We start from the raw sequence: 27,869 nt of genomic DNA, 5'->3' as shown, positions 1-27,869 counted from the left end.
TCCAACATTCACTGAAAAGTTTTAATGCTTCTCTTTATGTAGAAGAATTGACATATAGTGCCTCCCAGTGGATTTCTGCAGCATTACATTCTTATGTGGAAATTCACCTCCAAGTTTTTACCGTAGTAATTCAGTTATAAACATTCAGATGACAAAGCTCCTGACTCAAAATTACTTCTTTGCAAAAGACAAAACAATATTTTCTCCTATTTACAGCCGCATATATTACACATTCTGCTGGGGTATCATGTGAAAAGTACAGTAACACCTAGGAATGTGATAGAGGTGACAGTTGTAATATAACAATGTAAAACATTAATTTGCAACCAAGCATAACCCACTTTACACCAATGTTTCTCATTTCCAGCATTCAAATAACTTGAACAGCTCTGCATATAATTTAAAAGTCTTTTGGACGATCAAGTTTGTCCGGTCCGGTCCAGGATCTTTATCCTATGTCCAAATATACTTTCTAATGTAGCCCTGGTTTAGTGGAAGAGCTCACTCGTCTTTTTTCTCTCAGCTCCACGTCAGAAAACTGCTCAACTTGTTTTAATTAGCAGTTCGAGGGCCTGTACGAAACAGTGTCAGACAGCCTGCCCAGTCACAGTGTGTGTAGTTAATGCTTCATCTTCAAACTGTTCACTTCCTCCTGTTTAGAAAAGACATTTTAAACAATGAAAAATTTCAGTCATGAATTCTGTATTCTGCAGGCAGTAAGAATGCATGCAAAACTCAAGACATGCTTCACCTACCTGCATCGTCAGTTGTTTGCTTCTCTCTTTCCGCAGTTCTTCTTTCACTTCCTGCATGTCTTGCCTGATCAAAAGAGGCAGAGATGAAAAAAAGAGTCTGTAGACACTCGTGTCTAAATGGGTCAACCACACTGTTCACTGCTAGTTGAGTCAAATGAATAAATATCCATACAAAGACTTTTGAAGTAATTTAGTTTGTAGTAGATCTTTAATACTATAAATGCCCTGCAGTTAAAAAATACATTTGTTTAATAGTCTTAAAATGAATGCACTGTTAAGTGTCATTTCTAATATATGACTGTTTGACTTTTACAGTCCACCTCAAAAAATTATACACAACCTGCTATCACTCTGAGGAATGCAGTATTGTCTTAAAACTAGCTTGCCAAAATATTTGAAGCATCTTTGAGAACTGCGGCTGACATCATGTAAAAAGCATGTAAAGCATGTTAACATATAATTAATATCCAAATGTTTCATACTGTGTGTTCTTGGGCTTATGGAAGTTGGCAGTTGTTAGAGAAATGTGATAAAATCTGTGGTTGTCAGTCTGAAACTATGGTCCCGCTAACTGTGTGTGCCTGAGTTAAACTGTGTGCCCCAGTTAAACTGATATAACATGCTTTTAATAAAAACAAATAAGGTTTTTCATAATACTTCACCCTGTAGATTCAAGCTACTCTGCTTAAAATCACATGTTGAGAGCTCCAAATGGAAGTTGTGTGTCTACAGTGGCACATATCATGGCTCCTACCATCCAACCAGGCCTTTGTTTAGTTTCATATCAAAGCAGTCAAAGAGACAAGAGATTGCAAAGATGCAACATTGTTGAGTCCAGTTTTTCTGGATGGTTTTGATTGGTAACTTCCTGTGTGTCCACAAACATCATAAATCCAACTGCATTGGTATAAATAATACCTTGAGGCTCGGGTTTCTCATATGCCCACATTCCAGATGAGTGTTCACTTACTCGTGTCGTGTCTGCAGCAGCTCCAGAGCCACCCTCAGCTCTCTGATCTCGGCATCCAGGCTTTCCACCGTTGGCTTTTCTTTATGGGTCACAGTTTTGCTGTCCACGACTACTTTGGGTGGTGCTGGTCGAGCAGGAGTCGGTGTCTTGGGTCGAGTCTCAGGCTTTGCAGGTGATGGCAGGAGATTTTCCGTACCCTGCAATAAATATTTGCAAGATGTTGCACAGATCAAGGAACTTGAACAATGATCATACTTTCTGAACCAGTGTTAAATATTAAAATAAGATAAAAACACATGTACTGCAGTGCACTCAGAAATCAGTCCATCACACACCTTTTGCAAGCCAGGTAATTTCTCTGGTTGGAACTTTTTTGGCAGCTGTTCTGAGTCTGTCTGGTCAGTGGCACCCTGAGTCTGTGGAAGACGATACACAGCAACTTTAATGACATTTCTCCATTCCAAACTACGCCAGTTCAGTTTTATACCAATTTAACTATCCTTTGGGTATAAAAGTACAAACCATAAAAGGATTCTTAAATGTCTTTATTCCCCAGAACGACTTTTGATAGCCTGGAAATCAGGCCCAAACTTGTTGCCATCATTATAAAATTGGAATGTTGGCAGCTCATGAGAACCTGGGGTGTGTCTATTGCCTTTTCTCTTGCTCAAACAAATCTCTTGGCTGTGTTGCAGTCTGATCTACTAAAAGGGGCGAGTGCAGGATTTCTTATCTCTTCCTTTTTTACGATAACCTTGCTTGCATGGCTGCTGGACCTTAGTGCAGAATGGGCGAGTCAAGGAAATGAGTATAGTCTAGAACACATTTACCACCTTTGACATAGTTTGGAAAACACATTCTGTTTGACTAGAAATAACCTGACGAGGAAACTTTGCTCCGTGTGGACAGAACCATCAGGCAACTAAAATGTGCCAAAAATGTTTTCTGGACCTTTTCAAAGAAATCACATGTTGTGCATTTACCCAGAAAGCTTTGCAGAAGATGAAGCGGAGAGAGGCCTCATTATTGCATTGATAATCTCAGGTTGCAAAGGTCAACAGTTTGTTTGCACATTAGCAAATGTAGTAATCAATAAATGATGTCACTAAACTGGACGTACTTGTGTGGTCGGGGGTCTCCTCTGAGGGGGCTTGGCTCTGTTTGCCGTTGGGTGGCTCAGCTTATCGGTCTGCACATCCAATCCTTCAAACTGGTTGGTTTCTTTCTCCTCTGCTGGTTTTGGTGAAAGGGGAGCCACATGGCCATTTGTTCTACTGAAAAGAAGAGTACAATTTTCTGAGATGTAAATACCAACCTTTGAGAGATGTTCTACTGCTGTACACAGACTGTGGTTCACATTTTCAAGGAGGAAAAAAAAAACTTTAACTGAGTTGCAGGTGCCAAACATGGCAGCTGAAGTCTGTATGCCTTAATATGCTCTGACATATGTTTCACATTCACAGCACACATGAAATGATGGCAGCTCCCCCCATGTTTTCTCAGTTGTGTGTATTTGTGTGTGTGTGTGTTTTGCTCAGGAAACAGGAAATAGGCCGCTCTCGTGTGTTTAGGCCCGAATCTGACTCATCCTAGAGTTTCCACTGAGCCGTTAAAGGTCGGGCATCCTGGCATTCTTCTTTAAGGACACCATGGCAACTGGTGGCGGCGACCAAAACCTTGAACATCTAAAGGCTCCAGTGGCCGGTGCCAGACCAAAGAGGAGAAAGTGTTCCTGACATTTTCCAAAGGCTTTTAGCTTTGGAAAGGTTGCAGATGAATCACTATTCATGTCACTGAATTGTAGCGGGACGTAATTACCCAGGAAGTTCTCGGTGGTTGTGTGTGCAGATTAGTAGTTCAGGAGAACATCGTAATAGTTTGACAGCACTCACTTGGGTGAAACCTTGACGGGTTTGTCTTTGACTGGAGGTGGACTGGGCTTGTTGATGGATGGCAACTTGACTTTGGTGGGAGGATTGCTTCTCAGGTCCTTGGTCTCTGGTTTATCATCTGTGAAGCAACGTCATCAAATGATTCCACAACATTATTTTTAGATGGAAGATATCCCAGTAATTTTACAATGGAAGTCATTGGCGTTTATACCGTTTGTCTTCGCTGGACCAACTTTCTCCATCGCTGATGCCTTCCCTGGAAAAAAATGAAACAGTGAATTACCTCAAAGCACAAATAGTTGCATTTAGTATTCACCTCACACACAATGGAGCAGTGACTGGGATTTCATAAGACAGATATTGTCACTTTGAGTCCTTCAGCCATCTGGAAAACGTCTCCTTAAGAAGACACTTTCATGGTCCCCTCAGTCTGCCGGACATTTCCCTGCTGCCCTTGCTTGTCATCAATTTGAATACAGAGCAGGTTGTTGCTATTAAAGAACATGCATGCTCAGCAAATTTGTCTTCGATAATTAAAGTTAGCTTAAAGTCCTGTGCTGAGTGGACACAGGGACCCCCCCTCTATCCATTCTGCGTACGTTGACTTCGCCACTCCTTTAACTGTATTATAATTTTCATTGATGTTATTTGCTAATGGTCTTTTGATTAAATTGTAATCTAGTTTAAGAGCATTTGCAAGGGGAAGCCAAGATCACTGCAGCAGAGTAGGTCAGCTGTATCCAGTACATCTGTAGTAACAGTTTCCTGAAGGGCTCAACAAATTCACCAGGGACCGGCGCTCACAATAACACAGCTCATGAGACAGTTTGCTTTGGAGACTGAGAGAACAGATGCTTAAATTATGAAGCCTCGGTGAACTGAGACATCCCTGTTTTCCATGCAGGTCAAGTACTTGATCACAGATAAGGTCGAGGAACCCGTTTACAGTCCTGCTAAATAAATACAAATCTAAGAAGTGAAACTGCTCGAAAGCAGCGTCCTGAAGAAAACGAGTCACCGGACTCGGGGAGCAATAACGAACCAAATGAGAACATGAGACGCCTACCTTGACTGTTCAAAGCATTGTGTAACATTCCCTCTCAACAAACAGTCCACACAGCACTAGTAGCTCAAGTGCTGCTTCTTGTGTTGGTTGTGAAAATCTCTGCGACAGAGCTCTCCTCCGCCGCCACCCCCACCCACCCCACCACACCTCCACCCCCTTGTTTCCTCCAAGACTCTTTAACTGTGCCACATGACCAGACTAACCATCCCCCTGTTTCACTATAGTCTGAGACTTCCTGTGAGAATGATTGAGAATGAGTGATACTGTGTGGAAATGAAATGCTGTAAGGAGCAGTGGCAATACAGTTATTTCAGGTGGCAGCTCTGGTTTGGGCCATAGCACATTTTTTGCCTGTTTAACCACAAATGTTTTCATGAGTTTGCATTTTGAATTTTCAGCCAAGAGACATTTTTGTTGTTGCTTTTTGGTACAAAAATGTTGCTTAATTTGCAAAACTGACAGCACGCCTCAGCTGAAGCGCGAACCGTAACCCACATCCTGCTTTGTGCATATTACATATACATACATACATATTCTTGTTTCATAAGCTGTTAATGTGTGGTCTGTCTTTTTTAAGTTACTGAACCAAAAAATATATTTATTCAAAGTTGGTAATAACCGTGTGAAAAGTATTTAGGCCAAATTGTTGTTCTGATTTGTTCTGTGGATCCTGGTGTAAAATTATGTTTTCAAATTGTGTGTTGATTCAGTAAGCACACAAGAAAATAACAAATAAAAAGAATAATTAACCAATGTAAAGGATTAATATGTAATATACTGTAAATGCTTGAAGTTGCTTCAGTAACACTTTAAAATCATGACATTGATCAGGGGACCAATTTTATACCATGTGCCAAAAAGTGCTCAACCAGTAATGCTGCCAATTTCTCGATCTACGAGAACAACAGGCCATCACTGAACACTGGCAGGTAAAACAGCACCACAGCCAGAAATCATGAGTCAGAAGAGAACCTCTAAAACACGAGGCCTCACCCAGCATATGTTTCCGTGCTGCTGTGTTTGATCAATAACACCGTTCCTCTTACCTGCGAGTTTCTTGTTGATGCTGCGTGCAGGCGGTTGGCTTGTGGTCCCAGACTAGAGGAGCAGAAATGGAAAAACTCAACAGGCTGGCGAGTTTGCTCCCTCGTGCATTAAATGCATCTCTATTCTATGCTCTCTTTCCACTGCGGGAATTTTCAGTGAGTAATTCCAAAACAGAGGATGTTTAAGAGAAGCCTGAGTCACTGTGAACTGGCTGCAGAGTAAACAAGTAGCTGAAGTCAGCTGTCTCTCAGCTGAAGATAAACACACATTAGCTACTTTGCAGTACTAACACTTTTCAAAAATAATTAAAGAGAAGTCCAGCTCAAATGTTATTATAAATAGCAGCAAGCTGCCTCAGTCTGGAACCTCTGAACACATCGACGGTCCGATTTCAAATGGTGCCTGATTCACTCACTTTCAGAATGTCCATTGGCGGTATCACCATGACAAAGTTATCAGGGAAGAGGCCATGGCGTCCGTTTAGCTCTCCCTCCCACCAGCCTTCATCTTCTGTTTCCTTCAGATGGAGATTAAAGAGTCACATTAGAAACTCAAACAAACCACTGTCCTTTGGGACGTGAAATGTCTGCACAAGAGGTTAGCACACGGTCAAGCGAAACATGGCTGCTTTGTTATCAATTTGTCGAGGAAGCCATCTCAGAGATGTTTCTTTTTCGTGACGCCTAGCAATTCCGGACACTGACAGATTTGTGTCACTTGGAAGCCTGGAAACGACACAACTGGTTTAGCCGGATTGAAAATGACATGACACACCTGCAGCTGCTTTTGTAACAAAAGAAGTCGCACCTGGAGGAGTCTGAGGTTGTCAAGAGCATGACGTCATGAGAAAAAACATGACAGGTCAAAAAAAACAAATGTGCTCGAACCTTCCTCAGCAGCACGACAATTTCTCCCTTTTTCAGATCCAACTCATCCTCTGCTTTGGCCTTGTAGTCAAACATGGCTTGGCAGCACTCAACCACTGAGGAGACACAGTAGAAGAGATAACATGTATTAGTAATTAGTAATTAGTAATGTGTGATGTGAAAAGAAGACTTCACCGATGATGACTAATCTTATCAGCCTTGTATGCAACTGTCACATGACTAACAAATAGAAGAAGTTGGAAGAGGTTGTGATGAACTGGAGATAAAGGTTTTAAACCACTGATCGTTGACGGATACCTGAATCTTCTCTGCAGTGATTAATCAAGACTGGTTACTTGTACTTGAAGTATTTACTCCACCCATTACCATTCAGCTAAAAGTGTGGAAAATACCACGAGTATCATGTTGACGTGTCAGGAAATAAATAAACCTGTTTGGTTGCCTCTAATTAGAAAATTAGAAACAATGTCTAACGTGAGAACATCTCCGGGGTGTTTGGGTTAGTTTAGTTCTTAACTCTTCTATAAGACTATTTGTATTCATGTGTAATTTTCATTTCATTTCATTTACCTTTTTTCCCTTTCTTCCTCAGACTTGCTTTTTGAGTTATCTTCATGGGGAGAAAAACAAAATTAAGTAGAAGGGAATTGGTTTCATATGTCTTTCTGGAAAGTCATGTCTGCGGTACATACCTCCTTAGTGAACACTGCATCTGTGAGTTTGGGTCTTGACTTCCCCTCGTGCTTGGCTTCTGCAAAAGGAGTAGAGATAATGATGAATTAAGCAGTTTTTTTATATTTAGATTAAATGCTTAAGCTTTACCAACCTTTAGGGGAAACAAAGATTTCTTTGACAAAATTTGAAGGAAATGCTCCCACTTTGCCGTTTTTTAGCCCCATCCACCATCCATCTTCAATCTGTCATGTAGAACATATCAGAGGGAGATAGAAAGAAGATAAATGAGAGTTTTAAAGACAAAATAAGCATCGTTTGTTACACAAAACACTGTCATCCCGTATACATTCCAGAGATTACAATCAATTTGTTAGATCTCTGATTACTTGAACACGTAAACTTCTAGTTTGTCTGAGAACATTTTGTGAGCCTGGTGGATAAATACAAAGAGAGTGTTGTACCCAAGATTATTTGTAAAACGTTCGTTATTTACTCAGGGAAGCCTGGCTGTGAAAACACCTACACCCCAATTTACATATAATAGTCAGGTTTTGGCCATTGAGCAGCTTCAGGAGCCATCAAGAAAAATTCCTTTGCTTCGGGCGAATCTACAGTCTGCTGCTGCGACTCGTTAGCAGAGCAGTGCTGAGTCACTGTTCGGTTCTTTGAGTTCAAATATGAAAGAATGAGCAGCGATAAGCGACTCTACCTCCTTTATGACCTCAATGGTCTCGCCAACAACCAGCTCCAGCTCATCTTCATTGACGGCGCTGTAGGCAAACACTGCCTCGCATTTCCTCGTCTGTTTTGTCTTCTTTGCTGGAAATACAAAGAAACACCAGCCCCATCAATAGGCACAAGTAAAGTTCATAATCTTCTGGTAATGCTGATGATAGAGCGTAGTCAAGTCTCAGCAGGATAGAAATCAAAGCACTCAGTGTTTATTGACACTTCTATCATGTCTAATCCCTCAAAGGCCCTGTGTTTGTCACGATACACTCTATTTTCACACATTATAATTAGGCTTTGTGTGGTGAGGATGTGGTTAACTTATATTTACAGTCTACAGTCCCCATGTTAAACGCTTGTGATTTTAGACCAGTTAAAACAGAAATATATTTGAAATGTGGTTGTATTTGGGTCATGGTTGTATTTATTGTATTTATGATTAAACTGCCAAATATCAAGCCTTGATTACTTTTACTTGTCATAAGAGTGAGATAAAAAGATTTTCTCCCAAATATCAGCATGCAAATAAACAATATTACTCTGGCTAGAATTAATACATCTCCCAATAAAATGATATAGAGGGTTACACCATTGTGGATTAATAGTTTAATCCACAATAGTTTTTTTATAAAGATTTTATATTTTGAAGTATTGCCTCATTGTTAGTAAAAAAAGATATCAGCCGACAAGCCCTTCACCTTTTCTGGTAAAAGTGTGTGTATAGCTACTTTCTGCTTTATAAGCTGATAACAGTGAAGAAAGTAAAGAGTGCTTAGAATTAAGACTTAGCATCGTACTTTGTCTAAGGCTTCGTGGTTCCCTCTTGCTGTCACCTATCAAATAGATTGGCACCTCCTGTAACGAAAAAACCAAAACGAGGCATATTGTAACATGTGGATAAACACAGACACACAGTACAGTTACAGTACAATGCTGTGTTAACGCACCTTGACAAAGTTAGCAGGGAAGATGCCCCGCTTTCCTCGCAGCTCCCCCTCCAGCCATCCCTCCTCGCTGGCCTTGGTGACGTTCTTGACCACATCTCCTGCCCTCATTGTGATCTCGTCTCCCATGGTGCCTTCGAAGTCTATCAGCACCAGCACCTCTACAGTAGAGCAGTAAATGGGGCAGAAAATTAGATTCATTGCACAAAGGCTGGCTACTTGCGTCCCAAGTTGACGTGGCCTGACATTTCCAAAGCACTGGAAGCTCGCCAAGGGATACAGGCTTCAAGTGAATGTGGATTATTGCAGATAAAACGTATATTTTTCTTTTGTGGTTAATCATTCTTTCTATAAGTAGACGTATGTATCTTCCATTCCACTATTCTTCTGCAGCATTAGTGAACTTTAAAGAACAAAAAGACGCCAAAACAGCAGTTAAGTGTCCAACAAGTACTGACATGAAAAGATCTCTGGATGGAGACAATATTTGCTTCCAGTAATTAACATTTCTCAGCAAACACATGCATACAATCAATCTATGTCAAGCTGCTATTCAGTGGTATTCCTACTCTTCTACTTCATTCTTATTTGTATGTCAAATCAAAGTAGTTTAATCAAGTCAACAGCATTTTACGAACACACAGATTAACTTCAATGTTGCTGTTTTCTGTGTTTTATCCTCTAATTCCAACAAACTGTTAAAGCTAAGTCAAACGCTTAGAAAGAAATTCCATGTGCACAAGAGAAAACGTGAAAATGCAGACTCACCCATGGTATATTTCTTTTGTTCTTCCTCTAATCTGAAAACTTAATTCCTTCACAAAGCAGCTATAAATTCTTTAAGTCGAAGGAGAACTGAAGAGTTTGGTTGTGTTGTCTCACACCGAGAGATACGACAGCCAAGGCCCTTCTTCCTACTTGTCAAACATTAACATTGAGCAACTTTTCCTGAGGCTAGTCATGGCAAGTCAACAGCAAGGAGTAGGAAGGGTCACACCGCAGAGAGAGAGAGAGAGAGACGAACAGAGAGAGAGAGACGCACAGAGAGAGAGACGCACAGAGAGAGAGAGAGAGAGAGAGAGAGAGAGACAGAGAGAGAGAGAGAGAGAGAGAGAGAGAGACTGAAAGACAGAGAAACAGGTAAGACAGGTTTGTAAGTGGGACTTAAAAAGGAGCATGACTATAGTTCCTCTGCAGTAGCAAAACAATAAAAGAACACAAACGTCAGCATTCACAAGCCGAACAATGACACTTCACACAATCCAGGTCTTTTGTACTCTTTTATTTACTCTTCTCACTCTGGCATGAAAAAGCTACAGATTTCATATAACTCTACGTTTTAGTACCTTATTTATGTTTATTGGAAGGAGTTTGTTCGAGTGTGTGCCTCTGCTGTCGTCTTTATGTGCTGCCCTTAAGGTGAAGTGGCTGGCCATTTATAGAAAGCAGAACTGCGGTATGCACTGAATTTCACAAACCAAAAGACATTTCCTCTCCAATAAATTGTAATTTGCCCATTTCTTTGGTGTGTGTTTATGTTTTTCTTATTTTCCATTATAATGCACATAGAGGCTGTGGTTGTAACAGCTAACACTCTTTCCTTACTAAAGTTACAGTGCAATGTGTTGGTCATCAGATATGGAGATCAACTGCTCACGTACTTCCTCATTCATCCTCTCTGATGAATGTCGACGTATGTTACGTCAATCATGTTTTCAGTAAAGTGAAGAATAGACCTCTTTGTCTTCTATGGTTTTTGTCCTGCACTGTATTTCCAGTGTGTGGTTAAACTAGTTTTTATATAATCAGAAGCTTTTCTCCTTTTTTCGTCCGTGGATTTGACTTATCAAGAGGCCATATACGATATAATAAAAACTTCATCACACCACTGCAGAGTGCACTTCAACTACTCTAAAATGTACTCATTAAATACAATAAAATAGTACAATGCAGAAGTAGAATGCCCCTTCATGGTATATTATGACAATTAAAATGCTGGTACAGATTTGGACACTGCCCACTTGAAGCCTTTATGGACGGGAGAATATCTGATGAGTCTGTACTTTTTAATCCAGAAATGTGTTAGAGAGTGGAAGTGTGTCCTTGATTTGATTGACCTGGGTCTGTAGTGATGTTCAGGGATCGACCAAGACAACCTGGATTGTAGAAAACAGTCTGACTCATTACTATTATTATGGCTCCGCATGAAGGAAGTAATCTTGGCTGCCTGTTTGATAGAGCAGTAACAAATCAAGGCTGAGTCACTGTACTCATAACCGGGTTTCTCCACCAAGGAGGTTATGTTGTCGCCCATGTCATCATATTTAGGTGACTAATGTCTGTGAGTGTTTGCGATTGGCTGCAGCTTGATTGAATTTGAGGGAACTCTTGGGCTTTGGCAGTAGTGGCCTTCTAGTTAAGGCATAGGTTTACTGTACATTATTTTGCCTTAGTATTTGGGATTGGAAAGGAGGTTGAAAATTAAAAAACTCAAACTAGAATTGCTGTAATGCAGCGGATGCAGGTCTACCTGTGGGCATCTATAAGCTGCTTCCAACTTCCTTCGATTTTTTTTCCACAAAACAAGTCGAGAAAACCTCATGACTTCTGTAAAGTGGCTCTTCAACTTGCTCATAAGAGGACAACAAAAAACACATCAAGGCAAGGAATCAAAGAAATCAGTGTCTCTTTAATTTACAATCTCTGAGAAAAAAGATGACAACAATACCTATTTAAAAAGAGCATTATTTCCTAAGCAGATAAGCTTTAAACAAGTGAGTATGAATTTTGATCTGAAGGCCTGTGTTGTACAAATAAGACCAGAGCACCGGTGGTAAGGCACAAGTTGTGCAATTCAATTTTATGGGCAAATGAGAAATGAGTAGATATGATTGCCATGTAAACTGCTCCGTATTTGTCTTACAAACTATTCTCTGAATTCTAGATCTGTTCTATCATACCGTTGTCATTTTTGCACACAATTTACACAACTGAGTAAAGAAGAAAAGTTTGCAATCAGCCAACAAAAATCACATAAAAATCTATTCCAATAACAACACATTCTCCTTGACATTATTAAATCACAATCCTGTCTAGCAAGTTCCAAAAACAGCAAATAATGTCTCTGGAGGAAAACTTAAATCAATATAAATATTGTGAACTGATTAGTGGTACTGATGATCAAGCGCACAGCCACTGTAAAGGGTAGAAATCTCAGATAGCAGAAATGTTTCATGATAAATGTGTAGTACAGTAGACCTGTCGGATGTTACATGATGAGCTAAACCTTTGACCCCGTACAGTTTGGTCCCACCGTCAAATCGGGGTCGTCTGTCGAGTGCTGAGTCAGCTTAACAGTGAATTTTTGTTGTTAACATAAACTACAGTGTATTTATTGCTGTCATTGTAATCCACACAAGATACCACTCAAAACAACATGCCTGCTTTTTTTCCACACAAATTTTTAGGGAATTGAATTAGATTCCAATGCATTTACTGGAACTAGTCAATGTATTTCTACAATGCATTAATCTTGTAATCTACTCAAAAAAACATTTCTTCATTTTCAACAATACGTGGCACAAGTTGATATGATCTAAGTTGTATTTATTATCAAGCTGATGCACAGAAATTGTCCGTTTATAAAAAGAAAGGAACATGAAGTACAAAGTTGTGAATTTTCATGAGAAACAGCATTTCACCCTTCAAACAGTGCTTCTAGTAACAAGCTGTATTTAATGTAGGGAAAGGTTGTGTCCAAGTGAAGAACATATCCTACGATACGACCGTAAAACATTTGAATCTGTATTTTAGCGATCCTCTGTGGTAGATAAAATTACTGTGTCAGATCCTGCAACAACACAGAAGACCGTTAACATTTTCAGCAGACTGCTTCAAGGCTCAATTATTATCTCCATCTATTTCTCCGCCATTATGGTCCTGCCCAGTTTCCTCTTCCTGAGAACCACCTTTCCCTCCATTGACCTGGAGTTTGTCATGGGCCCATCTGGGGTTATTGGTGTTGGAACCTCCGGGGGCTTTGCGGATAATGAAACGTGCCCTTCCACGAGAGAAGCTTCCTCGCCCTCGCCCTTGACTGTCCATCCACTTGCAGTCCGCCTCCTCATCTCTGTCGTCGTGCTGTGACAAACAAAGAAAAAGGATGGAGGGGTGTCAAGCTAAGGACAAACTTGAGCTACATATGACTAAATTACACCATATGCTGAATAGGAGGCATGGATAGGTAGGAGATTGACCCTACCAGATAGTATTGTTTGCTTTTAGGTGTGTACTCTGGTTCCCAGCCTTCAGTTTTTTGTTGTGCTACCATGTCTGAGGCATTACTATGTGAAGTGTTCCCTTGACAATTGCCTCTGTTCCAGCCCCTTCCCCGAATTCGTACTTGCTGTAATTAGAGAAGAAAAGGAACTGAAAAGAAGCAAAACCTTTGAAGGCACAAACTGTGAAAGTAAAATGTACAGTGTAATATGACACAACTATTCCTCCAAACTATGATCTTTCAAGAGAAGTTCATCTCTTTAAAACACCATCTAAACTCACAAATCCATGTGGCCTTCCTCTTTCAGACCCCGGTAACTCCCCTTGGCCCAGCTGGGCTCTATTAAAGCCTTCATCTTTGGGATCAGACTTGTTAAGGGGCAAATCTCCTTCGTGTTGGGATTTTCTTGATGAGGAAGACGAGGACGAACGTGATCGAGAGCGCTTCTTCTTACTTTTCCTAAAAGCAGAGAGGGTAGATGCAATGTCCTTCATGTCCAACTGTTTATAGTACAATGTATTTAACCCCGGAAAAAATGGTGTTGGGCAATTGCACATACCCTGATCTCTTGGGGCATTTGGAGAACTTTTCCACGGATCTCTCTCGGCTAGAATTTGGGGAATCTCCCATATCTCGTCCCCGATCCTGATTATTATCTCTCTCATGGGTGGAATATTTTTTACGGCGCTCAATATCCAAACGCAGGTCCATTGGGTCACCCTTTATTTTTCCCCCACCATCCTGAGCAAACCAAAACAGAACACATCGTAGTCCACAGACTTTGGATTAGCACAAGGATGCTATCAGTCTGCTCTCGGCCAAGCTGGTTTGTAAACTAAATGATGTCAATGGAAAATGGGGACAAACCCGGGAAACAACCAGTTGGCATGAATAAAACTCAGCCATGTTTGCATGTTTTAGTAAGACTTAGAAGCTATTCTCTTAAGTATTTGGAGATCAGTTTTCGTACTTAAAGATGGCTGTTTCAATATGGTGGGGTGGTGCGAAACCAATCTTATATGCTGTGGGAAATAGTTGGTGTACATGCACTTTACAGGTTTTTGGCCATACATGCAAAACCACCAGTATTGAATGGTGAAGAACAAGAAGATACAGTTTCCTATGATCAAGTTGACTGAATATAAAAAAAAATTATCCTATTTATGCTTCATGTTTACAAGAGGTTGACCATGCATGTCCATGTGCATCTAAACAGAAACACTGTGAAGGTCTACTCAAAAAGTTTAGCATGCAAGTACACTTTGAAGCACATAGTACTTGCTGAAGGATATTTCTGTTCCTGATTGAAATACTTACGAAGATAATTGTTTAGAGTCCTCTGAACAGCTTTGGCACAGTGGCTTCCGTTTTTGACCTTATTTGATTCATTAGCCTTGGTCAGGCTTGTGCCCACAGTATAACCAATTCACCATGTGTGAAGGCGATATAACAAACAACCAAGTCAAAGTGCCTCGTTTTCGCATTTGCATTTCTTAGACTTTGAGCGTCTTCCTTCAAGGAAAGCCACAGGCTTTAAGAGAGTGCAGTCTAAAGGCATCTGGCTCGCTCACTCTTTTTTGCTGTTGTTTGTTTTTCCAACATACTTCATACTGCAAAATGTTCAGTCACCTTGTAAGTGCCATCGTCTGAGCTTTTCATCGCCTCAAACAGTTGAGAGTGTTTCTTAAAAGCACTTGTAGAAACATCAATTCTTCTGTGAGAGAGAAACACAGTGAAAACAACAGAATTAAATGAACGTAGTATCACGTACAGAGCACAGGTGCCACAACAACAACAAACCGTGAGTTGCATAGAACTGTGAAGCCAACACAAAATGAAAAGGAACACTGGTGAGGAAATAAAACGTCTCCACAAAGCACAAGGACAAATAAGTGAAGGTAGTCTGTGGATTTTCAGGTAGCAAAGGTGAGAGAAATACCTGAAAGCTGTTAAAAGAGGTGGTGAAGCCACAGCACACTGAAGGTGAGAGGGTCACTCAAGAGGCGACTCTACCTGTGTATCTCTGGGCTTTTTCTTGGCTTCGTCATTTCCTTCTCTGCGGCCCGTCTTTGGTACATGGTGAACCGATCGTTAAGAGTCAAGCCAGAAGATGGAAAGTGCTGCGCTGTAAAGGTAAACGGTCATAAAAAACAGGCATGTTTAAATTTTGTATTTATTGATAAGATCATTATGGAATAGATTGGATATGGATTAGTTTTTCATCATTGTGATGAAGTTCCCTGATTTGTCATTTTTAAATTCAGTGGATTAACCAAAAGCAGACATACCTGAAGGTCTCTGTCTCCATTAACAGTTTCCAAATTTTTTTTCCAGAACATTTACTCCACATTTCCCTGCCCTATTGTTCTATCTCTCTCAATACACAATGCTGCTTTCTCAAAATTCAATTGTGATGTTGCTTTTCACAGATTTGAACGTTAACACAAGCCTAGTACGAAAAACTTCTGCGGCCAAACCAAATGCAACATGGCGTGTGATTCTGAAAAATAGATTTTTTTCCCTTCATTATTGAAAAACTTGTGTCAGTTTAGATGAATGTACATTGTGAATAATACTGTATATCAAGACATGGCTTAGAGACAGAGGGGCCTCACCTTTAATGTGGTGAACGATGGTGACTATGTGCTGAGCAAACAGCTCAGAGGGACTCCTCTGCGACTGAGCAGCCTGAACGTGTTGAAAGATGGAGCGAAACTCCTGATCCTTCTTGAGGACTGCACAAGATCCTGAGACAACTGTCGCTCCTCAGCTAACATATCTGAAGAGCTGAAAGTGACAAAAAATGACCGTTTTTGTATGTGGCACAAAATAGGTATTGGATTGGATAAAACAACATTTTATACTGACATAATCTTTTGATTGTTTTCAACTCACTGTTGAAAGACTGAATATGGGACAAGAATCTAGAGTAGGTTGCTCACCTTAGCAGTCCCTCTCCAAGAAAATCCATTTTGATATTACATTTCGCTTCCTGTTTTCTTGAGGACACGAAAGACGAGTCCTCTCCCCTGACCATGAACATCTCTCTGTCAGAGTTCCTCCTGGAGGGAAGTGTAGGAGATGGGACAGAGGGAGATTTAGCCATCTTCCTGGCTTTACAATTAATGTCTGGGGACAGTTCATCAAGTTTTCCTGCCAACTCCCTCTTGGCGAGGGCGGCTGCAAAGGCTGAGGCCTTATCTTGCTTTCGACTAAGATATATCTCCTCTGCCATGGCGTCGAGGTCACTGTTAGCCACCTGTGAATACGTCACATTCTTCCATTTGCCAAAGCACTCTTCAACAGCTCTCGGGCTGATGGACTGACCTGGCTATGTAGTTTAGAGGACTCATCCCCATTGCGCCAGTCTTTTTGCAGTGACTTTGAATGAGGCTTGATGACCATCTCCTCCTCTTCCTCCCCATCAGCAGACAGAAAGGGAGAAGTTTTCAGGAAGCTGTTCAGGGACACTTTCCCTCAATGTCCCCTTTGTACTTCCTTGACACAGAGTCAGTGTTAATGGCTGATGCTTTGCCATTTCTCTCCCCTGATCCATATCCACATCATTTGTCTCTGCGTTTTTGCCGTTTTCCAAAGAAGATGCAGCTTTCTTATTTTGCTCCTCCAGAAACCTAAACAATGACAAAGAGATGAAGAGCTGCATCCAACAACTACTTAGAGAGACAACTGAATAAATTAGATTACAGCTTAAAACAAATAGTCGTGTCAGATAAAAGATACAGGCATAGTGAATAAAAAACTATGTTGTTTGAGAAGACAATACAAGTTTTTTTTAATCTGTCCAAATCCCTGAATTCAATTTTTGTCTGTTACTACAACCTATTGTGTGATTCTGAAAAAGGCTGTGATAGCGTTTAAGGCAGTAAACAATAACTCCCAACATGGTATTTGTATATCTGCAAAGCTTGCATGGTTTGCTAAAACAATGTCAGAACTGATCTGAGAAAAGAAAAGTAAAATCAGCCTTACTTTCTGAAGGCAACGGAGATTGCAGATTTATCTCCATCCAGGTATTCCTCAGTGGAGAAGAAGTCAAAGCTGGAAAGCATTGGATTCAGACCTTCATGTGAGGTTTTTTTAGCAGAGGATGAACTACACACCGTCTGCCACGAGGGGGCACCATTTCTGTTGTCATTTGTGTTCTTAGAGGGGGCAGACTGGTTTGTCGTTTGGCTGCTCTGACCAGCATTAACAGCAGAATTTGCCAGAGGACAGGCTCTCTTTGGACTGCTGCTGCAGTCTGCCAGGCCCTGCCAGCTCCCCTCAGTTCTCTCACTGCCTGCGCCTTCTTTGGCATCTCCTGCCAACGCCCCGACAAGCTCCACTGGACCCCCATCCTCCCCTCCTCCCTTCTGGGCCTCCTTTGAGGCTGAGGTCTCCTCTTTCACATCTTTGGAGTTCTGATTAGCCAGCAGCAAGGCTGGCCTGCATTTGGGAGAGGATGAGTGCGAGGAGGAAGACGAATGCTGAGAAAGTCTGGATAATGGCGAGGAGGATCGGTCAGAGCGGTGAGAGGGGCCATGAGGGGGGCTCTCTGGGCGTTTCTGGAAATTGTGCGATCGCCCTCGCCCTCGAGAATAGTTTTGCTGTTGTTGTTGGTTTTGAGGGTGCTGCTTGTAGTTCTTCCAGTTTGGGCGGAAGTTGTTGTTGTTGTTGTAGCCGCGCCGCCGCACCCCCCACCACCACGCTGGAAGCGACCACGTGGGAAGTACCCTCGCCCTCTGCCCCTGAAATTGTACGGCCTCCGGAAGCCGCGGTGGTAGCCCCGGAACTCCCGGTTGTTCTGGTATCCTCTTGCATATTTCTTGTCTCGGTTATAAGATGGAGAACGAGATCTTGACCGTGACCGTGACCGAGACCTTGAGCTATGAAATAAAGGAGAGAAAGAAAACGCGTAACTAATTTCTTGAAGGATATAACAATTGGTTCTGGCCCCAAAACAGAAACCTCCACAGCAATGTAATGTAATACAATACACCACTACCATAAACTCTTCAAAAAACAGCCTAAAGTCATCAGTTACATTATATATGTATTAATTAGATTCACTGCTGTAAGACAATACAATACAACTTAAAAACAGGGATGAATATTTAAATAAGCATCAGTTTGTGTCAACTGATCATTTAGCACTGACATACATAATGAACATGATTTAACCTGGTCAGTATATAAAAACTTTGGTTTTTGCTAAAATAAATATAAAAAGACCTGTGTAATAACATAAATCACAACATGGCGGAACAAAGAAAAACATGACTTCACTGATAAATGTTTGGTGTGGGAAAATAACAATAAAGATAAACTGTACTACTGCACTATTACTACACCACTGTAAACCAGGCTCTTCAGTCTTTTTAAGAAGACACTGAACATGCAACCACTGGCTACATGGCTTCACATACTTTACCAGTCAAAAGTTTTAGAGCACCCCCATTATTTCCATAAAGTCCTGTGAATAACCTTAAATGGTACAAAGGAAAGCAGTCGCCCACACATTTCCTGTAGCTATGGAAGCAAATGAAGCCTTGAAGGGTAATGTAAACAATTCCTACACGTGCCCCAGCTTTTGTCGATTACTTCAAAACCTTCTGTACAATGACAGTGTTGGAACAAACTACTCCCTGTGGTGCATAATCAGGACACTACTGAACTGCAGAAGTAGTGAGCTTCAGTATATTGAGTAAAAAATGCAAAGTAAGACTGACTTATGTGGCATCTTATCCTTAACAAGATAATGACCTAAAACATTAAAAGAAATGAATTAGATGGTGGCTTCAGAAGATGGAAGAGATGGATTTCTCTTTGGAGCTGGTTTGGCGTGAACTGAACAGAGGGTCAAGTTACATACAAGTGCAACACCGTTGTGTGAACTTCTGCAAAAGTGTTAGTGAACAAAAAAGTGAACAAACTTTTCAAACAATGTTCCGTTATAGAGAGAGCATCACATGTGACTTCAGCTGCTGAATGAGTCAAAAATGTAGGATTTAAGATTCTATAATTCAATAAAAACGTATATATGCTTAAAGTACATTGAGCTGTCACGCAATATAAACTTCAGTTACGACTGAAAAAAAACTGACCAGTGTATGGAAAAAGAAACATACGGTCCAAAAATCTGAAACCAATTTCCCCATTCATGAAACTTTCCCAAACCACGAAAAGAATGATGAACAGAATACATATGGCTGCTTTGTCCAATAAACCACAGACCACTTTGAATTGGTAAAACACACTGCATGTTAGTATAGAACATGTGGGCTTCCATGTTGAGAGAAACCCCCAGAGGAGCAGTGCTGAGCGAGGCTGCAGCTTCAGACTGGTCCACATGATGTCTCTGCTGAGCTGCTCATGAAAAAAAGCTTTGTGTTGTATTCAAGCCGGAACGTTGTCCTCACAGTGTAACTCCGACACAATGGGTTCTCTACTTTACATTAGTGATATCATCAGCCAAACTTCAATGTTCAAACATAAACACATTTCCACATGTACAACTTTACACTGCCTTCACTGAGATCCTGAATGTACCACATCTAGTCCTGACATCAGACTGTATTATTCTCTCTCTACAACTCTGTCTTCAGCAACTTTTTCAACAACTGTCACTAAACAAAAAGTAACTGCTCTGTCAATGACAAGCTCAATACAATACGACTACTTGCTGAAGCTTAAATGCCAAAATACGTGCAAAGCTTACAATACATCGCACAAATATATCCTAAACAGAGAGAGCAGCCACACTTCATGCAAACACACAATAAAGCCACAAACAAAAGGTTTGATAAAGCACAGCACTCACCTAGTGTGTTTTTTCATTGGAATACAGAATGATTAAAGAAGGCAGCGCACTAAGCAGCACTGCACACTCACAGCGAGAGCTACAGACACTGCAGCTCCTCTGGCCAGCTCTGGTAAAGCGGGGAGTCACATGCACCAAATGAGAAGGGAAAAAAAAATCTGCTTGAATCCTTTGACTCTATGTTTGCCAGTCAGAAGAGCTGTTCGACCAGTTCAGGGAGGATTCATAAAAAAAAAAGAAATGGACACTTTACAAGTCTGACTAAGCCACCGTAAATACTCATTTAAAGATGTACTTATGTTGTGCCGAATATAAAACTCCTGCAAGATACATTTTTCTCCACTCTTATTTTAAGTGTGATAAATCAATGGGGAAAGCCCACACTGAACTGAAGCACTGAAGTTTTAATTATATAGGGGTGTTGACAGTGACAAAATGTTTCTCTCTTTTTAGTTGTCAGACCTGTCAACACTGGACCTTTGGCCCAGAAATGTTGGAAATTTAATTATTTCTCTGTGTGTTTCTTTCCCCTAATGTTTATATGTAGATCAGTATTTATATAAAACGTAACGTTCAACAGACATGTGAAAGTGGATTTATTAGAAGCCTTCTATGTCTCTTCTTTATACCAATTTTAATAGGAGCTGTGGAGCTGCCAGGAAATGTGCTGCCCTGCCTTTTTACTGCCATGCCACAGTCATTCTGCCAGAAACAGCAGAAGCATCAGAGCCTGCAGATCAACAGTCAGGGCGTTTTTTGGGTTGTTTTTCTTAAGCAAAGCAACAAACCCCAAATGCTGCTGATAGGCTTGATTAAATATCCCAAGTGCCACTGAGGTTAAGTGCATATGCAAATGTTTTCCCAGGCAGTGCAAGCAACCTATATTATTCAATAATATTCACTCAAACTTCAATTAATTCACCAACCGGCAGCTGAAATCTTCCTCAAACAACAATTTCCTCTGGATACAGAAGCTGAGCCCAGATTTTTGGGTCAGACCCAAATAAACTGCACCAGCTTTCATATGAGAACCAAACTCTTAAAGTCCAGAACAAGACCAGGTCTTACAGATGAAAACGATTACAGAGAAGGCTGATATTTACAGAACACTGAACTGTCTGTTGACATATTCCCACTGTCAAAAATAAACTGTCTGCAAATATGTATTTTTTTATTCTCAAAAGCAATGTACCATCCATCATTTAAGACAAATTAAATTTATTAGATAGAATTTGAATGCTGCACTGGCTGCTAGTGTCTCATTTGTTCATAACCAACTTTGTGGAATCATAACAAACATTGTTTTAATAAGTTAAAGTTTGCTGCAGATGAAGGCTCAGGACTGACATCACAAAGCTTTTCAAAGGACAATCAAGAAAAACAAAGACATATACGGACAACAGATTTTACAGAGTGGAGGGTGGTTCACCGAATGGACTCTACCTGTAACGATGCTTCCTGGACCGGGACCTGGAGCAACTTCTGGAGCGTGAGGTGGAGCGGGATCTTGAGCGGGACCTTGAGCGGCTCCGAGACCTCGAGGCGGATTTTATGGATCTGGACATCGTAGCAGCCAGTCCACCTCAAACTGTCACAAAAAAGAGTTGTACGTCCAAGTTAGGATTTAGGAAAAAAGATGGATTCAAACAGTAGTCCGTAAAAAAAAAAATGACGGCCACTCGGTCACCTTTTCAAGACACCGGCTGCACAAAATGACTATTAATCATCTGTGTGAACAGCTGAATGAGCAATATGCATGGAAAGCCAAACGAGTCAAAAATGCATGAAATAAAATATCCAGCAGAGATTAGCCATCCGAGATGCGCTGACTTCAAAGTCTGTCAGTAAAGAAGCAGAGCAGCTGTGATAAAGGAAGAAGGAAATCTGTGGCAGTGTAGGGCATCCAAACAGAACCTGTTTTATTTAGTCACTGATCATTTGCATAGAGGGCAGTCTTTCGTCAGTCATCTGACTTCTCAACTGTCGAGTCAACTGTTTCCTTGAGTTAGTGCAGGATACACCAGAGCTGATTGTCCTGCACAGTAAATCAATATCTATACAATAAGCCTTGCAGAAATGTTTGTCCTCTAAGTTCCAGGCTTCACATGAAGACAAGACAAATTTAGCGTTAAGACGTATTTTTTGATGGAATTCAGGTTCTTGACATTATTAAATATATATATATATATATATATTTATATATATTTGTGTAAAGCATGTGAACCCCACCCACAATTAGAGACAAGAAGAAGTGAAAGATATGAACAGATAAATCTGTGATCATTTTTTTGAGGAAGTAATAAAAGCACACTTTATGCAATATGTTCTTCAAATAGATGAGTAAATATAGTGTATTGAATGTAGTTCTATCCAACATAAAAATACGTGTCTTTACAAATAAATGAAGACTGGTCATATCTTTTCTCTGTTGCTTTTATATCCATTGACATTCATGATAAAAAAGTACTTGTTACTGTTGAACTCACACCGGACTTATTCAAAGGTAAATACTTCAAGTCAACACCACCCCACTGTCGATTAGAAAATAGTTAATTTCCTCTAAAGCTGCCTCAGCATATTACATTTGCTTTTTTTTTGAAGATCTGCTGTGAATCTGCTCCCAGAGATGCTCACCTCTATCTGCTCAGTGCACACATGCCTCCACTTCCTGACTCCTCCAGGGCTTCACTCCTACACTCCCATTTTTTTTAACAGTAGGAGCATCTCATTCTTTCAAACAGCTTTGTTTGTGACATATGCACCTCGGAGAACAGTAAATGCCTGGGATCAAATAATTGATCTTTCATTATTGGAGTCGTCCTCAGGGACATTGGAAGGAGGAAATTGCCGATTGCACATGACAGGGATTTCAAAACTGGTGCACGCTATCTCACGGAGGTCTCGGTGTGTATCCTTGCTACTATGCTGGAGAGGATTGAAATGGATCCATCTTCCCCCACCTCCTCCCCGTGCTCTGTGAACTTCCCACTCTCCTCATTTCTGGCAGCTTGTTGTTTTTGGCTTTCAGTGAATAATTTCCTGAAGGTCCAACCTCAACAGACCGCCAATACAGCTTACTGTGCACATTTGGAAGTGTGGCATTCAGATGTGCCCCCTTTCCCGCATGTGGTGGCATGTGATTAGAATTCAAACACTTTGACAGCATGCAACTTTGAAAATATTAGTATAGTATAAGAAGAAGTTGAAATATTTAACTGGTATTATTCAGAATTTCTTGTAAAAGCTGTATGAAAATGTTAAAAGCCAACACATCTGTGTTTCAGACTCTTTCATAAGGCTGAAAATAGTTTTCTGTGAAACTGTATACAAAAAGGCTCCCCCCACTAATGACACCATTGATTTATGACTTCTGTATTCACTGCACACTCTAATTCTTTGAAATGTGCAGGATATCTATATGAAGGTGGAGCATTGCCTCAGCCACCAGCGCTCAATATGAAAATGAGTTGGTAGATTTGAACAGTGGGATCCGTTTCGATAGCCTCGCTCTGAACGCTCGAGTCGATTGATAACCAGCTGCAGCTGTCGCTCCTCCGCTCTGTGTGGTCGGCAGCATAATCACTGAGATTTCAGCCTTTCAGAAAGACTGTGGCAAGCTGGGCCTTTAATCACTTGCTACTAGATCAGAGCACAGGGACGCAGTTAGTGACACACATGCACACAATCGCAAAACAATCAGTGGACTACTTGTCAGGACTTTAGGTTACATTTTCTCACCTTTATCACAGTCTAAACCTGAAAAACAACACAAAAACACATCACCAACTACCACCATTAAAGTGTCAACCAACAACAAAACATGTTTCCTGTTTTAAAGTCTAACTTCCACCTTCAGTATTTCCCTCTCAGGGTTTTATCACTAGCTGATTGTGTTATTGATGATCTTTTTCTTGGTAGAGCCCGACTGATATGGATTTTTGAGGGCCGATATTCAGGAGAAGAAAATGTCTGAGACCAATATATCAGCATATATATGTAAGAAAATAGCAATGATTCCTAAGATGACGTTATTAAACCCTTATGACAGATAAATATAATTAAGGATTGATGTTTTTACAGTTTAATCATACACCTTATTGTAAATAAAGATCTAATGAATCATCATAAAATAATATATTAACTAGCTTCTGAATGGACATCCTTGGTAGCCTTTTAGAAAAAAGCTGGAACAACAAGCAGGTCTTTAACAAAGCCGGGTACAAAACAGTTGGTGTAAAGAGCTGGAACAACAGGGTACGGTGACAGGAGAACTACTAATAGATGGAGTAGCACTAGTGGCACAATTCAATTGATAAAGGTCCCCACATGGATACAAGTTCAATACAATGAATGCGCTCATGATTTACAGTTCACTGGCAGTGGGCAGCGGCAGCTGTATAATCCTCATCAGCTGTTTATTTCATGTAACACCAAAAGCAGCATCAACAATGGCCCAGCAACTTGATACATAGCTCTTGATGTGTATGAGCAGAAACGCTCCAGTCAATCAACTGCTCTATCATTAAGACTGGGATGCCGCAGTGGCAGCTGGAATCACATTTGCTATCTATATGTGCCCCTGCAGACGCCCCGCTCGCCATTTCAGAAAAGCCACAGCAACTGTCACTGGCACAATCTTTTGGTTATTGAAATGTAGCGAGACACTTCACACGCAGAGGCGGTTAATGGGAAGCAAAGCCTTGTGGCTTGCTCGTACGAGATAAAACCTACAGCTTCCTCCTTTGGATATTGAATATAACCAAATGAAACTTCTGAATATCCTGCTTCATTCACTCATTTGGTCTTGGACTTGTTTCTTATGAGCGAGCTACTGTAACTGTAACTGATGATCTCATGCAGCGATTTCACTCGACAATGCTGTTTGCCATTTGGCTGCGATGACGGATGAGAGCACCATTCAGCTCGGCTTTGAGCTTGACCTCATGTTTCACTACAACAGGATCCCAGTAGCATCTAACTGGCTAACCATTGCTAACTGAATCAATTCAATACCACTGTATTGTCAGCAGGGTAATCATGTAATTCTATTAGAAAATCTAGAACAGCAACATTTAGAAGATAAAAACTAGAGCTTGACGGATATGGATGTTTGGTGTCCGATGCCGTTACCGATACATTAAACTTTAATGTCAAAGAAATATAATTGAGGCTTGATATTTCACAACTCAATAAAACTTTTAAATCGATGCATACGTAAATGCAGATGTCAATATGTTTGTGAAAGGCTCATATCAGTGGATTTTACTGGTTTACTCTGGTAATCAGTAAAAACTGCCCTTGCATGGTGTCTACTGTGAACATGAGGCCACTTTTGCGTGGAAAGTGTCTCAAAGCAGCGTGTCACTGATACATCCTCCCACTGTCATGCTTCTCAGCTGTCTGTCATCACCACTTTTATCAAGCCCGGTTGCATTCGAGAGGAACTCAACAGTTTGAGGTCCTCCCTATTTTGGTCCGCTGACAGATTCGGAGTTATAAATTCTATATTTTCAATCTGTATATGCAGTTGATGTTTGTGTTTCCGCTGCGCTGCAGGATCTCATCAGCATGAAGCTGGACACACAGTCGGTGTCTTTGTTGTGGGTATTATGAGTGACATGTTGTATAAGCCCCAGCTAAGTGCCCACATGGTATCAATAAAGTTGCAAACAGTCTTATTTCCCACTGCAGCACTGTGACATCGAAACATGGAAAGTTCAAGTGATCAGTATATCGTCACAAACAAAGTGGCACAGGCAGGTCTGTGTTCTCAGTAGGTGCCAGCTTAGTTTTTTCTGTGTGGCAACACCTTTTCATTGTGTGTGTACTTTTTGGGCAGCTGGTGTTTGTTAAGGAGGATTGAACTCAACCCGGATCCTGTAGGCCAGCAGGAAATTGCATGATAATGTTCTCAAACGTTTTTTTGTTTTTTTTGGGATAACAAGACCCCAGAAATAGATTCACATTGGTCCACAAAACCAAGTACATAAGCATTCACAGGAAAGTCATGTCTAGGAGATTATACTTGTTGCTATATAAGACTTGTTTGGCTTAATTTGGTATTGTAGCTGTTTACAGTAGGCGGAGAGACAATTTACTAAAACTTGCAATCACAGCAGCCATTCTGCTAACCACCAAAAACAACAGCTCCACTGCAGCTGGGGAAATTAAACAACTGGTTTTCCTGAGGTCTCCTTGAATCCTCCACAGGTCCAGGGATCCCCCAAAAAATATTTTCAACATATATAATAAAAAATGTAAGTGCTTTGAAGATATTTCTTAGGAGCTTCCAGCAAATTACTCAGACACACCAGTGGCGTTCAAATGAAAGCATGATACAACCAGGGGGTCGTGTCCTGGAGGGGCTGGACGCTGACGCTCTGTGGCTCCTGGTGCCGCAAACGCGTAATGATGCACCGATCAAGTCAAGAAAATAACAAATCTGCCAACATGAGAAGACAACATACCCATACTTTGTCTAACAGGTTACTGATGTTGTCTCAAATTATATTTATGTCAGTGAGTTTTTTTTCCGCCATGGGATCATCCCCCGTGCTGCGCAACTTCCCCTTAACTCTCACTTTCCACGTTGCCGACACTGGAGATACATTATTTCATAATCACGAACCTTCACTTTCGGCCACAGGATGAAAAGGAAAGAATGAAACCAGTCCGCTCACCGCTTTGCGCTGTCGTTCAGTGTCTCCGCGTTACATTCAGCCACCGCCGCGTAATTCTGCAGGAACGACTTAAAGATCTCCGGTCTTCACTGTGTCTGGGCTCCTCAACTCGTTTCAATGGTGTGTGTGTCTGTGTGTGTGTCTGTCTGTGAGTGTGTGTGTGTCTGCTGTAGTCTGCGGTGTTCAGGGAGAGGGGGTGTGACTGCTCGGTGCCACTCAGAGGGTCATGTTTCCTTCCGCCTTCACCTCGGACTCTAAACACGCTCTGGTGTGCGTCACACTTCAGTTTACACTTTATTAAAATTCACATTATGTAATATGACAGGTCTGCTGCCCCATAATAACACCTTTCTGTGCTAGAAGACCAGTAATCCCAGTCGAAAACTCACTATGGTCAATGTGTTCCTCCAGGGAGCTGCTGTAGTTTGTGTGTGTGTGTGTGTGTGTGTGGTTCATTCTCACTCGTTGCATGTGTATTAATAAATATGAATAAGCTGTAATCTTTATTAGATAATTGTTAATAATGTTTTGATAATGAATGGAAATTCAGTGTATTGATCCTACTGGTGGTGTTGTACTGAACCTTTCTTCTGCCCCTCCCCCCTCTGGTGCATGTTTATATGGAGGACAAAAACATTTACATTAACACTAACATATATTGTTTTTCGTGACCTAATTGCTTTAATATGACACCAGCAATAAAGCTATAATGGATTTTATTCAGTTCCGACGCTGTGAAAATATAAAGCACTTTACAGTAGTCCGGTTGGTGTAATAAAGTGATCACATAGACAACTTATACGTATTATGTTGATTCTGAATGCAAATCACCAATGAGATCCTTTTCCCTGCACAGGCCTACGTGTTGTGCGTGTGCAATACATGACAGTTGCAGTCGTTCCCACAAATTAATTTTATATTTACTGCAAAGGAGACACAAAAACCAACTCTTAATCAGGACAGAGACATAACCACTGGTCTAAAATATGAAATATGACTTGCAATGGGTTTTGTAAGTAGAGTGTTATCAAATAACTTCAAAACGATAGAGTGCAGCCTCTGAAAAAACGGTCTATTCAACTCTCAATACTTTACAAGTTACAAGTCCTCTGTGTCATTTGATAG

At 40.8% G+C, this 27,869-nt stretch overlaps 3 protein-coding genes across 4 annotated transcripts in view; all 3 read right to left on the bottom strand.

Annotated features, from left to right (window-relative positions):
* LOC117777400 (hemicentin-1-like) overlaps positions 1–27,869 on the bottom strand; it is a 1,765,934-nt gene that overhangs the window by 155,363 nt on the left and 1,582,702 nt on the right. The gene's annotated exons all lie outside the window — the stretch shown is intronic.
* sh3d21 (SH3 domain containing 21) lies at positions 13–9,977 on the bottom strand. 2 transcript variants are annotated; one of them, XM_034612205.1, is made up of 17 exons: positions 9,734–9,977; positions 8,969–9,126; positions 8,819–8,876; positions 8,002–8,111; positions 7,444–7,534; positions 7,310–7,368; positions 7,188–7,227; positions 6,618–6,712; positions 6,146–6,247; positions 5,730–5,781; positions 3,829–3,873; positions 3,618–3,735; positions 2,846–2,996; positions 2,061–2,141; positions 1,726–1,922; positions 756–819; positions 13–652 (listed from the first exon to the last, which is right to left on the bottom strand). In XM_034612205.1, exons 1-17 carry the CDS (start codon positions 9,735–9,737, stop codon positions 620–622), a joined length of 1,458 nt encoding a protein of 485 aa, XP_034468096.1. In that variant the 5' UTR covers positions 9,738–9,977; the 3' UTR covers positions 13–619. The 2 variants fall into 2 exon arrangements, with proteins under 2 accessions (XP_034468096.1, XP_034468095.1); XM_034612204.1 differs by having other exon boundaries at positions 2,846–2,999; positions 9,734–9,974.
* Positions 11,635–26,966, bottom strand: thrap3a (thyroid hormone receptor associated protein 3a). Its single transcript, XM_034612170.1, is given in 16 exon segments — positions 11,635–13,105; positions 13,227–13,370; positions 13,526–13,703; positions 13,804–13,985; positions 14,874–14,958; positions 15,258–15,369; positions 15,860–15,976; positions 15,979–16,031; positions 16,187–16,547; positions 16,550–16,720; positions 16,723–16,785; positions 16,788–16,876; positions 17,235–17,928; positions 17,931–18,130; positions 21,508–21,652; positions 26,745–26,966. Coding segments are annotated over 15 exon segments (2,811 nt in total). The 5' UTR covers positions 21,630–21,652; positions 26,745–26,966; the 3' UTR covers positions 11,635–12,865.

This window comes from Hippoglossus hippoglossus, chromosome 16 (genome assembly GCF_009819705.1).
Source record: "Hippoglossus hippoglossus isolate fHipHip1 chromosome 16, fHipHip1.pri, whole genome shotgun sequence".
Classification (NCBI taxonomy): Eukaryota; Metazoa; Chordata; class Actinopteri; order Pleuronectiformes; family Pleuronectidae; genus Hippoglossus; species Hippoglossus hippoglossus.
The sequence above is the reverse complement of the archived record's forward strand: the minus strand, read 5'-3'. Positions and strand labels throughout refer to the sequence as shown.